A 15,988-nucleotide genomic window follows, 5' to 3' on the forward strand; every position below is an offset into this window, starting at 1 on the left:
GCTTGATTCGGTTTGAGAAAAGCACGTGATCTATGACGTCCGAAGCTTCGCTCGCCTGGAAACCACGTGACTGCTTCAGAACCTGGTTCAAACGAAGCGAACCTCAGCGCCGTTTCCTTTACATTATATTACATTATAATGTGTTAGCATTGTTTTTTTTATTTTATTTGTAATCGTAATTTATATATTGAGCTCAAAAATGGACTTTGGCCATGAAGTATCAGTCTAAGGAAGGCAAGAGTTAAAATAAACAGATCATAGATTTAATTTATGAATTTATGTTTTATTTATTTTACTTATTTTAGTGCCAGTACACCGACACAAATAAATTACTTTGACAATAAACATTATTTATATAAAATATAATAAAACAAAAAAATCAGTTATAGAACCAGGGGCAAGTTCAAGCTCAAACCGGTGCGCAACGTTTTGCTACGGTTTCCGGGTTGAACGACATGTTTCCTGGAAACGGTGTGCAACGGGGTTTGAGATTTTTGAGAAAGAGTTTTCTCTTGTTTGGTGTGTGTGTCAAACATGTCAGCCCAGTCAGCAGCAACATGTATATAAACCACGCGGTATTAAAGAGACAGCGGCACAATGTATTTAACATCCAAATAAATTCACAAGAGCAAGTATATTGTTTGCACATGTTTATTTACATTAAAGGCAAAATAACTGAAATAATAAGAGCACAACTATAGATCTGGAACTTCTTTAAGACGGTCTAAATATCATTTAGTAATTGCAATGTCTTCTGGTCCATATCCTTTCCTTAGGAAGGTGTGCTAAATACTGATTAATGTAACATAAAAACTGTTATATTTAAATATTTTGCTATTGTATTGTGGAGTGACACTTTCATAAACTTTTCTATACTCCTCTGATTATATAATAGTAAATATTACAATATCATAGCAGAACAACAGTGATCAGCAATAATGATAAGCCTAATACTCACTGGTTCAGAACGCTTCACTTCGCCATCACTACTTATTGCACTGATATTTGAAATAAATACATTTATGGACCAGTGTTATTTACGTATCATTTATGTACTATTACAGTATTTCTTAATATTTTAAAATAGGTTTGATTTTTGATTTTAATAGTCATTTCGAAATGTGCTTGGCCTTTGTATTATTATTTAATTTTCATTATATATTTCTGTTTAGCTTTAATAGATTTTTTTAGTTTTAGTCATTTTTGTACTTCGACTTGTTCAAACATTCATATTTCAGTTTTATTTCAATTAAGGAAAATGTTTTAAGGACATTTTTTTTTTGTATCAACATTAAATATTGATTTATTCGCAGTTGTACATTATTTCTACATTATTTTAAAGGAAATTGCATATTACAAAATAGAAAACAACTGGTTTATTTCATGATTATTTCATGTATGCAATATCATTACAATAATCGTCTTTTTATTACCTACATCCTTCAATGCCGTGCATCAAAAAAGTGCCAGATGTCTATTTAGCTTGCGTTCAAAAAACAAGAGAAATTATAAAATTTATAAATGATATTAAATTGCGCCTGTAATTTAGTTCTTGCCAACAGAGATTATCATCATTTACCAACAAACCAACAAACCTGGTTAGAATAGAACCTCAAAATGGTCTAGTAATAAAATAGTTATTAATTTATTAACATCTAATATATTAATATTCATTTAATGTATTTAATATGTATTATTTCTAATATTTTAATATTGTAAATAAAAAAAAACATTAACATGACCAGTCTGAATGGTTTAGCATTTTAAATAAATTGAATATACATTTATTAATATCTAATGTAGTCATATTAGTTTAATATATTATTTCTAATACATTTAATATTTTAAATAAAAAAATGAACATACTCAAGTCTGACCGGTTTAGCGGTGACTTCCGGGCCAAGACGAACAGCATAGCTCCGCCCCCCTCGGCCATTTCCCTTCCTTCAGTTACATTTCTACGGATAGGATCCTGCCACCCGGAAGTTTCTAATGGATAATGTTGGCGATAACAGCGCGTTGATTTGCTTGTCCATTGCGGCTGTGTCTGGCGTCCGCTGAAGCGAGAGCCGAGGATGTAAGGCTGTCTGAATCCCCCTTTAGTGTCCTCCAGCATGAAGAAGAGAAGCGCTTGACGGGATCTCGGTGAATGCAGCGTGATATCGGCAGGATGCTCCGGCTGTTCGCGGCTCTGCTCATTATTGTTGGGCTGCTGCTCGCCTGCTTCACTTCCTGGCTGTTGGACAGCTATGACAGCGCCTGGCACCCGAAGCGCAGTTTACATCGGTCCAGAGAGACTGGCCCTCCGTATCCCGGCGGGCAGCTGGACGGTGTGTTCTGGTTTGTGCAGGTGAGCAGAGCTTTAACGCTGCGGTGTGTGAGAGCTCATAGAAACCTGTCGCTCTGTCATTAGTCTGGCAATGGGCTGGTCATGTGATTGATTGGGGGATGGCTTTTATTTTGTGTTCTGCCATAATCATTTATTCGTCGCGCTGTAAACACGGCTGTTGTGTGAAATATTTAAGCACGAAAAGCCCGGAATATTCTAACCTCTAACATTGTATAGTTTAGCTGTGTTGTGTATATAACCATGAATACTCAATAAATTGGTTATGAGTGTTATTAATTGGTTATGAGTATTTCCCCAGTGTTGGGGAAAGTTACTTTTAAAAGTAATGCATTACAATATTGCGTTACTCCCTAAAAAGTAACTAATTACGTTACTTAGTTACTTTTTATGGAAAGTAATGCGTTATATTACTTTCGCGTTACTTTCGCGTTACTTTTTAAATATAAGCAGGGCTTGATTGTTTTTAATATAAGAAGTTCTATTTATAGGAAACATAAAAGCCCTTTCACACCAAAAAGTGTAATGAATAAACCTCAGGCTGAAGCAAAAGTAAATTCACGTCTGTACAGTAGAACACAGGAGAAGAAACACTCTTCAGCAATAAAACAAAACAAAGCACAGTTGTTAGTTTGTCTAAAGTCAAAAGTGAACTGGATCCTCAAAGGTCAGCAGCAAAGATATTGGTTAATAAAATGGGATTAGATACATTTGTGTTATTTAACACATTTAATTATTGCAGGTTTGCGTCATATTCTGAGTTTGCATTTCACTGTTTTAATTCATTTTGATGAATACTAAATCTGTTTTTTGTGAGTGGGATGAATTAATGCACATTCACATTTAGTCTAGAACTACAGTAGCATCATGTTCACACAGCGCACACAACGCCTCTGTACTCCCGATTTCTCCCAATATGGGGGCAGGAGAGCTGCCAGTCAATAAATGGGAAAACAAAGTAACTGGCATTACTTTTTTGAAAAAGTAACTCCGATATTTTCTTGTCAATTAAAAAAGTAATGCGTTACTTTACTAGTTACTTGAAAAAAGTAATCTGATTACGTAACTCGCATTACTTTTAATGAGTTACCCCCAACACTGGTCACGACGAGACGTTAAATGAATGTAATATGGTGTATGTGCGTGTCATACTTCCAGTGATACTGTAATCAAGCATATGGTATACTGACAGTGTACTGATTTCATTGATAAATATTAATATGTAATTCTTAATACAAAATATTGGGTAGACCTACAAGAGGTCTTTCCACTAAAGGAATAAAACAAAAATATATTATATTCTATATTATACATTCAGTATTTCTATTTGTGATAGAATAACACAATCTGAGTAACAAAATTTAAAGAATGCTGGGACACAGCTTTGGCAAAAAGTATCTTATATGTCATTTATTTTAGAGTTAAATGTGTATATATAATAGATTAATTTAGAATAACCGTATTATTCCGCTGTTAGTTAATGATCGCTGAAAGTTTTAGAGCTACAATTTTAGTTCATGCATATTTCACGCATAAATCTCCTAGTCCTTTTGCAAAATTGTACTGTCATATATAAAAAAAGCATGTGTGAGGGGTTGAATCTTTAAAAAAAGTAAAATTATTTTTGAGGCAAATATTTGTTAATATATATTTTTTTTAAATGTCAGAGGAAAGTTAATAATTGGTTCAAATATGAGTTGACCTGTAAAGACGCATGGAATAGTTATTTTTATAAAACCAGTTTTCAAAAGGAAGACTTAATTCATGTGTGTGTGCTTAACCCTTCTGAACACTATACAGTACAATAAACTTTGATTTAAAACATTGTTAAACATTTTTAAAAAATGTTGACTCGCATCAATTATTTGTCATAAAAATGATATATGTATGATATAGCATCATTCTTTAATTCATCTGCATCACACTAAAATTACAGTTTTATTAACATATATTAAAGACCATTTGGTATTTTATATCTACAATATGTACAGTACGACATCCTGGACACAAAAAGCTTGTCACATCAGATATGTATATACAGTGTGCATAAAGCCCTATTGTCATAGTTTGGATGATAAAACATGAAACCTTCAGCTGAGTACGGACTCGCACATAAGACATGCCTCCTCTAATATGCCAGTGACACTTGTTCTATAAATAGGCGAGTTTTATGTGTGAGATTTCCAACACTCTCTGTTAACTACAAACATGCCTGTGTGAAACCTCATTATTAGCTGATTTCTAAACATGCTGATTCCTCTGTGCAGGTTTCCGACATCCATATTAGTCGGTTCCGTGATCCCAGGCGCATTCCAGACTTCGAAAAGTTCTGTAGTGACACTATTGATGTGATAAAACCTGATCTTGTGCTGGCCACAGGTGAGCTGCCATACATTACTTACTGTATACATTGTCAAATTAGATTTTATACATGCATGCAACATAAACCCACATTTTGACTTTATTTAACAGGGGACTTAACAGATGCAAAGACTGAGAGTAAAAAGGGCTCTCTTCAACATGAAGTGGAGTGGCAGGCCTACCACAACGTCCTTAAAAGATCACGAGTGCTGGAACGAACTAAATGGATTGACATTCGAGGAAACCATGGTGATTATTATTTTATTATTATTATTTTAAATGATGATTTTCAAGGCCTGGAGTTTTGAAAATGTCGAGATCATTGTCTAACAGGTTTACCCAAACACTCCAACCCAAATTTGTGGTAAAACATAACTATAAAAGAGGTGATTATGAATTTGTATGATGTGAAGCATATGAAAGTTTATGATTTTTAGAAAAAAGTAAGTATGAAAATCCACCTTAAACATAAGGCAGAAGCAGATTGTTCAAAAATGTACAAATGTGTTTGAATGAATTCATACGAATTAGCCACCAATTCGCCAAAACGTAAAATAGTTGCACAATGAAATAAAATTGTGTTGATCACTTGTCTGCCATAGGTCAGTGAAACAGATAGTCCCGCCCCAAAATCACACCACTGGTTGAGCCAATATTGCTGTGTCAGGCTCAAATGAAGTGTTTACACACGTTATGAATGGAGCTCACTTATAGTTGCATATTAAAGTGGGATAGGAAACAAATATTTTAACATGACAAAAATTGTACACTTCATCTTTGTTTTCTAATGTCAGTTGCATCCAGAAAACATTATGAAAGCGTCTGAAGGTTTGGGTGGGAGAGCTAAATAAAGACCAGAAATAAGCTTCCTCTTTGCACGTCACTGTTGGTCAGGGACAAATAATTGTTTGTCTTTGTCCCAGTGTCTGTTGGCAATAAAACAATTAAAGGACATTGAGTGAAGACAGCTGGACACTCTTATGTCACACTAATGACTTGAAATGACTTGATGAAGTATTATTTATATACTGTTATAGTATTTATTAGGGTTGGGTTTTTACACAGATTTCACGATTCGATTCGATTCTCATTCACAAGCTTTCGATTCGATTACCAATTCGATTCAATATCGATTATTTTGGATATATACCAGGTAGAGTACATGCCAAATTTTCTAAAGGAAAAAAAAAATCTCTTAACTAATGCTGTAAAATATACATGAGAGTCAGTTGGTACTACATTACTATAATATCGAAGGTTACATTTGACTGATTTGTTAAAATTACACTTAATGAAGTTTTTAAAATAATAAAGTAACAATAACATAATAATATTTCTACTTCAATTAGGTTTAAAAAAATATATATAAACATAATGGTGGCTGTCATAAAAATGTGGATTTATTCAAACATAAATTAAACATTGAAGAACAGTAAAAATTATAATGAATATGCTTTATGGCATATATTTAGCAAAATGCCCCTCTCTACAGTTTATTTTTCTATCTGACTAATGAGTTTATGGTCACCGAGGTTTTTCTGAGGTAAATGTGACGTTACGTGACATTGTTTACAAGCCATTATATTGACGTCTTTGCACGGCTGAAACACTGATTGAGCGATTACTTGAGACAGGATACGGATTGTAAAGTTGTACTCTTTCTTTTAACTTACCTTCGGATGTTTAGTCATGTTTATTTTGTGCTGAAACTGGTATTAATGTGGAGGAGATGATCAGTTCACATGCACCTTGCGCTGCCGTCTGTTGTACAGAGGTGCTACAGCAATCTGTCACTCCACATTAAACAGCGCCAAAACGACATTTATTGTTTGAATACTGCAATACAATGGACAGAATTTGAAATCCGAGACTTTGTTTCATATTAACAGTACCAAAGCACAACGCTTATTGCGATTTATTGGATGGGAAGTAACCTTCAATGTTCCGTCCATTAACTGAAAACAGGCTAGACTAATCGATTCTTGGGATTTAAGAATCGATATCGTTCCGTAAAAATGAGAATCGATTAATATCGAGATACCAATATTTTTTACCCCAGCCCTAGTATTTATACATATTTTGAATTAGCTGTTTTCATTTTATTGTTAAAGTTGTAATAATTTTGTATGTGCTTGTCATTTTTTTAGTTTAAAAAAAAAAAGAACATTTCTATTTAGCTTTAAATTATTTTACATTTTTAGTCATTTTAGTACTTCAACTGATTTAAGTTCAGTTAGTTACAATGGCAACCATTATAAATTGATATCATTTTTTTCCATTTACACATTCCAAACCTACATGTTTTTTTTGTCTGTCAAACACAAAAGGAGATATTTAGATAATTGTTCATGCTGCTCTTTTCCAAACAATTGGTTGCTGATTCAGACTGTAAACCTTGAAAAATGTGCCATAAAAGTACACATGCACTACATTCCAAGTCTTCAGAGACCATTTGATAGCTTTGCATGAGAAACAGACTGAAATTCAAGTCATTATACTGTAAGAATTATATTTCGCCATAGCTCTACTGGCATATATCCCTTTAAGCCTCTTTTTACAACCAGCTGGGTGTGACACGTTATGTTTCCAATGACAAATCCACGCTAAAACAAAATGCATGGCAGCGCAACAGAATCGCAGCCAATCAAAACACATTTGATGATTAATATACAGTTAAACGGAGAAGGATTTGGACCAATGAGATTTACTTTGAACAGATTAAATATACATAAATCTCTCTGTGCAGCAGCTGTGTTTCATCTGATATTATTATATTAATATTTAGCTATGAAGACTGCATTGGCTTTGGTGGTGGCTAATGAACATCTCTAATGAGCTCGCATAGCTCGCATATCATTTTTCCTCTATTCCCATTATCCCATTTCCCCACAGGTCCTGTAACTGGTGTTACGTTAGGAAAGCTGCCAGACCTGTAACAGGAGCTCCATTATCAGTTATTTTGCTCCCACTCTTCTTCCATTTCCAGGAAATCTTGACTTATATTTTCTTCTTGTCTCCTCAGATGCCGTTAATATTATTTCACTGGAGAGCGTGAACAATTATTACAGGTCTGTACACATATTACAAATGCAGAACACAATGGCTATAAAGTTACAAGAAGGTTCCGATATTAAAGTCGACATTTTGTCTTGTTTATCTCCATTCCTGAATACTTAGGAAATACTCTGCCAATCAGAAAGTTGGATCCTTCCACTACATACACAGAACTCCTTTTGGGAACTACTCTTTCATTTGTGCCGATGCCACTCTGACCCCTGGACCCAAACGGCCCTATAACTTCTTTGGAATTATCAATCAGGTAGGAGAGATTATTTTAGCTTTGCTTATGTAAATGTGATGACAACTTTTCTCTTTGGCTGAAATGTGATGTTCTCCATAGACTCAGAGTGACATGTTGGCGACCTTTGGTGAGGAGAGTCTGAACAGTAACAAGTCCATCTGGTTTGGACATTATACCACATCTACTGTCATCTCCCCCTTCCCTGGAATCCGAGAGCTCATGAGGTTTGGAAAAATCTTGCTGTGACCGTCAACCAATCTGAAATTTTCCCCCACTGACTGCCAATAACAGCCCACTTAGACAGGAAGAGAGCATGTGACCAGCATATAAAGTGACCAGCAACTGTTCTGTTAGGGGTTGGTTTATCTGAAATTAGATTACATTACAATAAAGGACCAGCATGAAAAAAATTATTAAATAACAGTGCCAAATTTCTAGATATGACTATACTGAAAACATTAGAAAACAACTTAAAATATATTTAGAGTTTGTACAGTTTAGTCCATATAAAAATTATAATACAATAATATAAATTATGTATTAAAAAATTATTTAAATTAAGACTACTTTTCAAAAGATTTTTAACTGTTATACTAATATATTTTAACATTTTTCTGTGATGTAAAAGCTGAATTTTCAGCATCATTTCTTCAGTGTCACATGATCCTTCAGAAATCATTCTAATATACTGATTTGACACTCAAAAACATTTCTTATTAAAAGCTGCTTCATATTTTTTTATATTCTACTGATATATTCTTTGATACATTCCAAAGAACAGCATTTTTTGAGGTAGCAATCATTTGAAACAATGTAAAAGTCTTTACAGTCACTGTTGATCAATTTAATGCATCCTTCATGAATGTATTAATTTCTTCTTAAAAAAATAAAAAATTTGAACGCTGGTATAGATCAATATAATTAAAACATTTTAATTACAGCATCAAGTCTCTACAAACGATTGTAATGAAAACACAAGAAAAACTAAAATAGACTTCGTGATATATACAGGAGGCTTTTATTTCTGTCCGTACAAAAAAATTTAAATTATTTCACATACGTAATTAAAAAAATGTGTGTGTATGTATATATATATATATATATATATATATATATATATATATGTGTGTATGTATGTATATATTTGCTACTAACTTTTTTATTAATTTATAAATTTTTTATAAAAAATTTTTTTTTTTCAAATATTTAATTTTATGAACCTGTTAAACTTTCCAGGGTTTATTTAAACCTTGTAGCCACTAGTTTCTTTGTGATTAAAGCAAAAAAACTCTCACCTCACCTCTATGTTGCAAATTAGGAAAAGGACTTACAATTTTTGTGTGCAATATGAATCAGAATCAGTTAGTGACCTGTGGATGGCCTGTGACTGCGCCATTTCTCACCTGTTCTCCATTTGGGCCACTTTTCAAATGTCATTCTAAATCCGATGTCTATTTGGCCATCTGACCTACATCTAAACCCTAGAACATGATTGTCTAGCATGAATTCTGGTCTGAAACACTGTAATAATGTCATATTCAGTGCTGTTAAACACTTGTAGGGAATAATGCTAAAGAGCTAACAAGAGGCATTAGATTGTGTCTTATAATATTCATCACATTCTGCTGAATCTCACATTTTATCCATTGTTTTTTACAGTACAGCCGTGGCGTATTTGTGTGGGCACCTACATACACTAGGAGACTTCATGCCGGTACTGCACAGTCGACATCAAGGAGGCACGCTGGAGTTAGAGCTGGGAGACTGGATGGACAACCGCAGGTAAGTTCACAAAGAACGAGGCCCACGCTCAAGGGAATGCTGCATGATGTAAATATAGCTGACTATGTTAGCAAATACAAGAACAACAGCTGATATACGAGGAAGACATAGCGTTGTGCCTTAGCTCTTATAAAAATGCAGTGACACAAAGTTCTCCCTTGGTTCAGGTACAGGATATTGGCTTTCGACCATGACCTGCTTAGTTTCACTGACGTGACGTTTGAGGACTGGCCAGCTGTGTTGATCACCAATCCCAAAGACGCCCAGTACCTGCACCCAGGAGTGGAGCCTCTGGGTCGTATCGGCAGTTCCACGCACATCAGGTGTCTCTGTGTGTGTCCTCTTGAAAATTCACGCTCTCAGACGTTGACTTATGAAACATTATCGTCTCTCATCCAAACCTCACGTTTATGTTTATTCTCTGCGTGCTTGTCTTGTTCGGTCCTACGAAGAATGTCATAGTTTGAGATTGCTCAATGTGCCGTGTGTCGCTTCTATAGGCTCCTGGCTTTCTCTGAATCGCCAATCACAGCTGTGCATGTGAATGTGGATGGAGTTTCACTGGGAAAAGCGTTTAACGCAGGGGGTCCTTTATACGTGCTGAAATGGGACCCAACGCTATACAATACTGGACTGCACACTATCAGAGTTAAAGTGGAGGTAGGCAACGATTTGAACTAACCCAGATTTCTAGTATTAAACTCGTCACTCATCACTCGTTCCTCAAATCATGTGGCTTATTTAGAAGAGGTGTGCTGTTGCTTCTCTAAACAGTTGGTCAAACAAATTCTGCCCGGTCCTTTAGACTTTATAAGAGTAATATCTGGAGACTAGAATATTATAGAGATGGACTTCAGCAACCAACCAGAAAACACAGAACAACAGCATGCCATGTCAACCACTCAGAAAACCTTAGCAACCGCAAAGTAAAACTCTCCAGAACAGCCTAGGAACCACAAAGCAACGTGGCTAAACCACTCAGAACCTTAGCAACCGCATAGCAATTGTTTATTTAAATATATAGAAATTGTTGTATTGTTACTTTAAGAAAATGGCACAGTGTGAGCTTTTCTCACTTGTTCTCTGTCTCCCTGTCCCAGGACTCTGCAGGTCGCTCAAAAGTGCAAGAGCAGCAATTCACACTGGAGGAAGGCCTCACTCCCAGCTTCGGCTTCATGCAGTCCTTCATCCTCCTTACAGACCACTACATTCTGGTACAAAAATTAAACCAAGTCATCGTGTGGTGATGAAAAATTGATCTCGCAATAAATATTGAAATGGCTGTTTACTTCACTCTTCAGTTAGGGATAGGGGATAAAATGTGGGTATAAGGGATAAAATGAAAATTCTGAAAAAGTTTATAGTTAATAGTTTAATGTTAATGAATATCATATGCATCTCAATGACTGTGTGCGTCTTCCCACAGGCACGGATTGCCTTTGTGGGCATAGTATTACTAAACCTTGCTGGGCTTGTGCTCTTCAGATTTATGCCTGTATCTTCTACAAGAGGTATTTCTGTTGTCCTGTCATTATAACTGAATATAAATGGTCTTCATGAGCATAATTGACACTTAACACTATATACTCTTATAATCCATCAGGATTGTCTTCTCAAGCGTGGACATCTCTGCATATTGTTAGTAAAAGCAACACGTTCTTCTATTCTCTGCTGCTGTTCAACCTGTGTACAGCATTAGGTAAGTCACCGCCTGACACCACTTGAACAGTTTCACAAATTGATGGAAGATAATGACTTTAACTACCACTGCAGAAGGCCTGTAATCTTTTTTTTTTTTTTTAATACAGAGTATTTTTTTTCCCATCTGACTATTCAGAAGAGAGAAAGAGGGATAATAACACAATTATTATATTATAGATAATTGCCTCTTAGTTTTTATGAATGCCCATAACCAACCCTTGAATTTAAGGCTGCATAGGTAATCTAATAAAATTATAAACTAAAAATAAAATAGTGAAAGTGCCAATTACAGTATTCAGTACAGGTCAACTTATGTTGCAGCAAAATATGCATATTTACAGCTTTTTTTTTTTTGAGCTTTGTAACTAATAACAGACATGAGAGCAATGGTTAAGCAGGAATGTTAAATTAGTCTATATACCAATCGATATCCTCAACCAGTCTAAATGAGCGAGTTTTAATCCTCATGTTCGGTCCGGGTCATTTTTGAGCAAAAAGAACATTTTAAAACAGTTTTTTTTATATGCCTTTGATATGCCTAAGACTATTATGAAAACATCTAGATAAACAAATACCAATTTTCATGTACAAAATCCATAGAAGAGTCTGAAGTAGGGCTGTAACTAACGATTATTTTGGTAATTGAGTAATCTGTCAATTATTTTGACTTTTAATCGAGTAATCAGATAATTATTCGATTTTTTTTTGTAGTAATAAAAATAGACCTAAGTTAACAATAGCTTTTAAAATTTTTTTAAATACATAATAGCAATGAGGCAATAATATTTAGTTCAAATAAAGTATCAAAGGCAAGTAATAATATGGTTTTATTGAACAAAACTGTTAAAATACATAATGTATTATAAACAAAAGAGCTAACGTACATTACGCATTATAAAAAATGACTACAGAGGGCACCAACGGCCTGACGATTGTTTTTACACTTTACTGCGTGATCTAAACCTTGTTTAATGTTGACTAAGCAATATTTAATTCAAGTGTCCCCTTAATCTTTAATATTTGACCATTTCTTTACTGCAGAAATGCTTTATTTTGCAATCGCGATTGACAGTTAGCATATTGAGAAAGATAGTGATGTATTCTCCTGTGTTTGCATAGGTTTATAAATTATTTACCTTACAAATCTGAGGAAATGGCACACATTGTGTTCCCAGAGGAACGTTATAATAAACCCAAACTCACAACAATATGTGCAGAGATGGAGTTTGAGACGCTCCACACATGTAAATGTTAACAGTTTGTGTGGAGCAGCATTTACTGCGATCGGAGCCGCTCCGAGACGCATGGACGTGACCTACAGTACACGTGTGTAAATAATTAAAGCACATATTAAACCTGCATCACATATATTTATTGAATTAAATCCCAGTGCTTGTTAATTCACAATAACATTATGCTTTATGATTTTTAAATGGGTTTAATATATCATGGAGTCTTGGAAAATGGTCTAATAATGCGTTTTATGGATTCACCTCCGGGGAATGTGCCACTTCTGGTATTTTGCCAGGTAGTTGACACGGTCAAAATGCAGTCAAGGAATTTTTGTATATTGAGTACTTGAATTGAATCGAGGAATCGTGACAGCCCAGGCCTAGTCTGAAGTTACATTCAACTCTATAGGAGTCATTCACAATAGATCGTTCACCCAAATGAAAATTTAGCTGAAAATTTACTCATCCTCATGTTGTCACATTCTAAACGTATATTTATCATAACTAATTGCTCTGTGGAACACAAAAATAGATTTAAAAAAATGGGGGCCATTGATTTTCTTCAAAATATCTTCGTGTTCCACCGAATAAAGAATGTCATACAGGTTTGGAATGACATGAGGGTGAGTAAATTATGACACTGACAGAAACAGAATTTAAGGTGTCACTTTTGTTGTGACACTCACAAGGTTACAATCCGAAATGAATAATCATGATTACAATATCAAGGGAAATTGCAATTCCTTGCAATTACTGTGAAGTAAGAACAGTGCATTTTATCTTCTGGTTTTTCAGGTCCATGGTTCATTGGGGAAGTCATTGATGGACACAATGGAGCCTGCTTTGCTTTTGGCGTGTTTGTGGATGGCCATTTCCTTGAAGGCAGTCTTACCTATGTCCTGGGAGTCATACAGGTAATTCAAGATCTAGGTGCAGATCATACTTATCGTAACGGCCAAGTTGTAACATGCCGTCTGTCATCCACAGGTGCTATTCTTCAATATGCCTCTCACTTATTACCTCTGCTGGAGTCTTCACCACAGGTGTCGCGGCACCAGCTTCCGCTCGCATTTCTGTCGGCCGGGCAGCCGCTGGATGACTCTGGCGATGCACATAGGCATGCTGGTCCTCATGATCTGGCAGGCCTATTCTTGCTACTTCCTGCTGGAGACCTACGGGCTGCTGGCATTCTTCCTCTCTCCCGTACGTAGCTGGGGCCTGCTCATGGGTCTGCTGTTGGTGTACAGGGCATGGTGGGGAACACCTCCTAACTTCTCCGGTGGCAGCAAGACCAACCGGCCATCGTGACGGTGACAGTTGAAGAGAGGCCTTCACCTGCATCGTTGTTTTGTGCCAGGCTCTTCCCTCCATTCACCGCTGTCTTCACGGTCACCGGATTGCCAATCCTTGCCATTACACATTAGGATAGAGAAAATATAGTCTTTAGTTAATATGGAGCGATGATGGCATCACACGTGGATGACGGAGCCATTTCAAACCTGGTTCTGATCCTCCTTTGACACTAAGACACGTTGGTAGTTTTTTATAGCCAGTTCCCGCCATTGTGAACCCAAGCAGTGTTGAAGTCCAGATGTGTGTGGTTATGCATACCTATTACTTTGATAAACTGCGCATTATGTACAGTACTCGTCCAATTATATTTGTGAGAAGCAATCAAGAAAGGAATAAGATTGCCTGATATTCTTAATGTTTCTGCATGAAACTGCCACCGATCAGTCAATATGCGTACTCATATTGTTTTAATGCATATAAACTACACTGTAAAGAGGGGATTATATCATTTTTACACCTGTAGACAAGGTATAATACGTGAAGGATAATTTAAGGGATGAAGCCAGTCATTATTGGCTATAAATTATTTTATTCACCAATGAAAGTAGTTCCAAAAGAAGCCAAAGCATCCAGCTTTGCATGTCACCAAACAACACACAGATTTAAACTGTGTATGGAACACTGCTCAGCCAATCAGATTAGACCAGGGGTGTCCAATCCTGCTCTTGGAGGGCCAATATCCGTTTTGCTCTAGGGCTGTCACTAACGATTATTTTGGTAATCAAGTAATCGGTCGATTATTCTGACGATTAATCGAGTAATCGGATTATTGTAATTCATTTTTAGACCTAAGCGAACAATAGCCTTTAAAATGACTTAAAATATATATATATATATATATATACACTAGTCAACATTTGAAGTGGATCAAAACCTTCAAAGTTTTCAATCAACAATCAAAGTTGTCCTAAAACCTAAAAGCAAAATGTGTTCTTGTCTTAGGACAGCTTTGAACTTTTTTTGATCCACTTCAAATGTTGACTACTATATAATAGCAATGAGACAATAATATTTAGTTCAAATAAAGTATCAAACGCAAGTAATCATATGGTTTTCTTGAACAAAACTGTTAAAATGCATAATGTATTATAAAGGAGCTAAACATACATTACGCGTTATAACAAATGTGAACCCAAATATTGGTCAAAACATCTCACTCACATATTGACCAAACATTTAATTCAAAGGTCCACTTAATCTTATTTTGGCCATTTCTTTACGACAGAAATGCTCCAACAATTTCTTGAATATGTGGACATCAAATCTCAGAATAAGGGTTTAAACTTTTATTTTGAAATTGTGATTGACCGTTAGCATATTGAGAAAGATGTATTCTCCAGTGTTTGCGTAAGTTTATAAATGATTTACCTTACAAATCTGACGAAATGGTGCACATTGCATTCCCAGATGAACGTTATAATAAACCCAAACTCACACGCATGTAAATGATAACAGTTCGTGTTAGGGCTGGACGATATGGCCAAAATTTATATCACGATATATTTCTTAATTTCGGTCGATACGATAAAATTCCGATATCGATATGAACACTATCAAAAAAGCCTCATAAAAACGGCCAAGAACGGCCACAACAGATGTCTGTACCTACAAACTTACGAAAAATTTATTTGCCAACTCTATGAAACCTACTCCTGTAAAACTATATAATATTTTAGGAAATAAATAAATGTTCACCTTTTATTGGTATTTAGCCTTCATACAAACAAGAAATGTGAAATCACTGTCAAATAAATATCATACTCTCCTTATTAATATTAATATTTTTTACTTCAAACTATAGGCTAACATACCAGTCAAAAGTTTTTGAACAGTAAGATTTTTTATGTTTTTTAAAGAATTCTCTTCTGCTCACCAAGCCTGCATTTATTTGATCCAAAATACAGCAAAAAC

The 15,988-nt window shown here is 35.2% G+C and overlaps 1 protein-coding gene and 1 long non-coding RNA gene across 2 annotated transcripts; one reads left to right on the top strand and one right to left on the bottom strand.

Moving 5' to 3' along the window:
* The first annotated feature begins 1,932 nt into the window (after positions 1-1,932).
* Positions 1,933-14,787, top strand: LOC107594703 (transmembrane protein 62-like). Its single transcript, XM_016284857.1, has 14 exons — positions 1,933-2,350; positions 4,615-4,726; positions 4,820-4,957; positions 7,731-7,776; positions 7,886-8,027; positions 8,109-8,233; positions 9,669-9,791; positions 9,959-10,114; positions 10,292-10,451; positions 10,892-11,005; positions 11,218-11,302; positions 11,395-11,490; positions 13,520-13,638; positions 13,712-14,787. Exons 1-14 carry the CDS (start codon positions 2,150-2,152, stop codon positions 14,030-14,032), a joined length of 1,938 nt encoding a protein of 645 aa, XP_016140343.1. The 5' UTR covers positions 1,933-2,149; the 3' UTR covers positions 14,033-14,787.
* Positions 12,321-15,308, bottom strand: LOC107594704 (uncharacterized). Its single transcript, XR_001610185.1, has 3 exons — positions 15,298-15,308; positions 15,228-15,229; positions 12,321-12,522 (listed from the first exon to the last, which is right to left on the bottom strand). It is a non-coding gene; the product is annotated as an uncharacterized lncRNA (long non-coding RNA).
* Positions 15,309-15,988: the final 680 nt, after the last annotated feature.

This window comes from Sinocyclocheilus grahami, unplaced genomic scaffold, assembly GCF_001515645.1.
Source record: "Sinocyclocheilus grahami isolate Dianchi unplaced genomic scaffold, SAMN03320097.WGS_v1.1 scaffold189.1, whole genome shotgun sequence".
NCBI lineage: Eukaryota > Metazoa > Chordata > Actinopteri > Cypriniformes > Cyprinidae > Sinocyclocheilus > Sinocyclocheilus grahami.

Excerpts from the sequence above, each read along its gene's own strand:
- LOC107594703 (XM_016284857.1), top strand. The coding sequence starts at position 2,150 with ATGCAGCGTGATATCGGCAGGATGCTCCGGCTGTTCGCGGCTCTGCTC. Across the intron at positions 11,006-11,217 it reads TTACAGACCACTACATTCTG|GCACGGATTGCCTTTGTGGG; the intron begins GTACAAAAATTA and ends GTCTTCCCACAG. Across the intron at positions 11,491-13,519 it reads CAACCTGTGTACAGCATTAG|GTCCATGGTTCATTGGGGAA; the intron begins GTAAGTCACCGC and ends CTGGTTTTTCAG.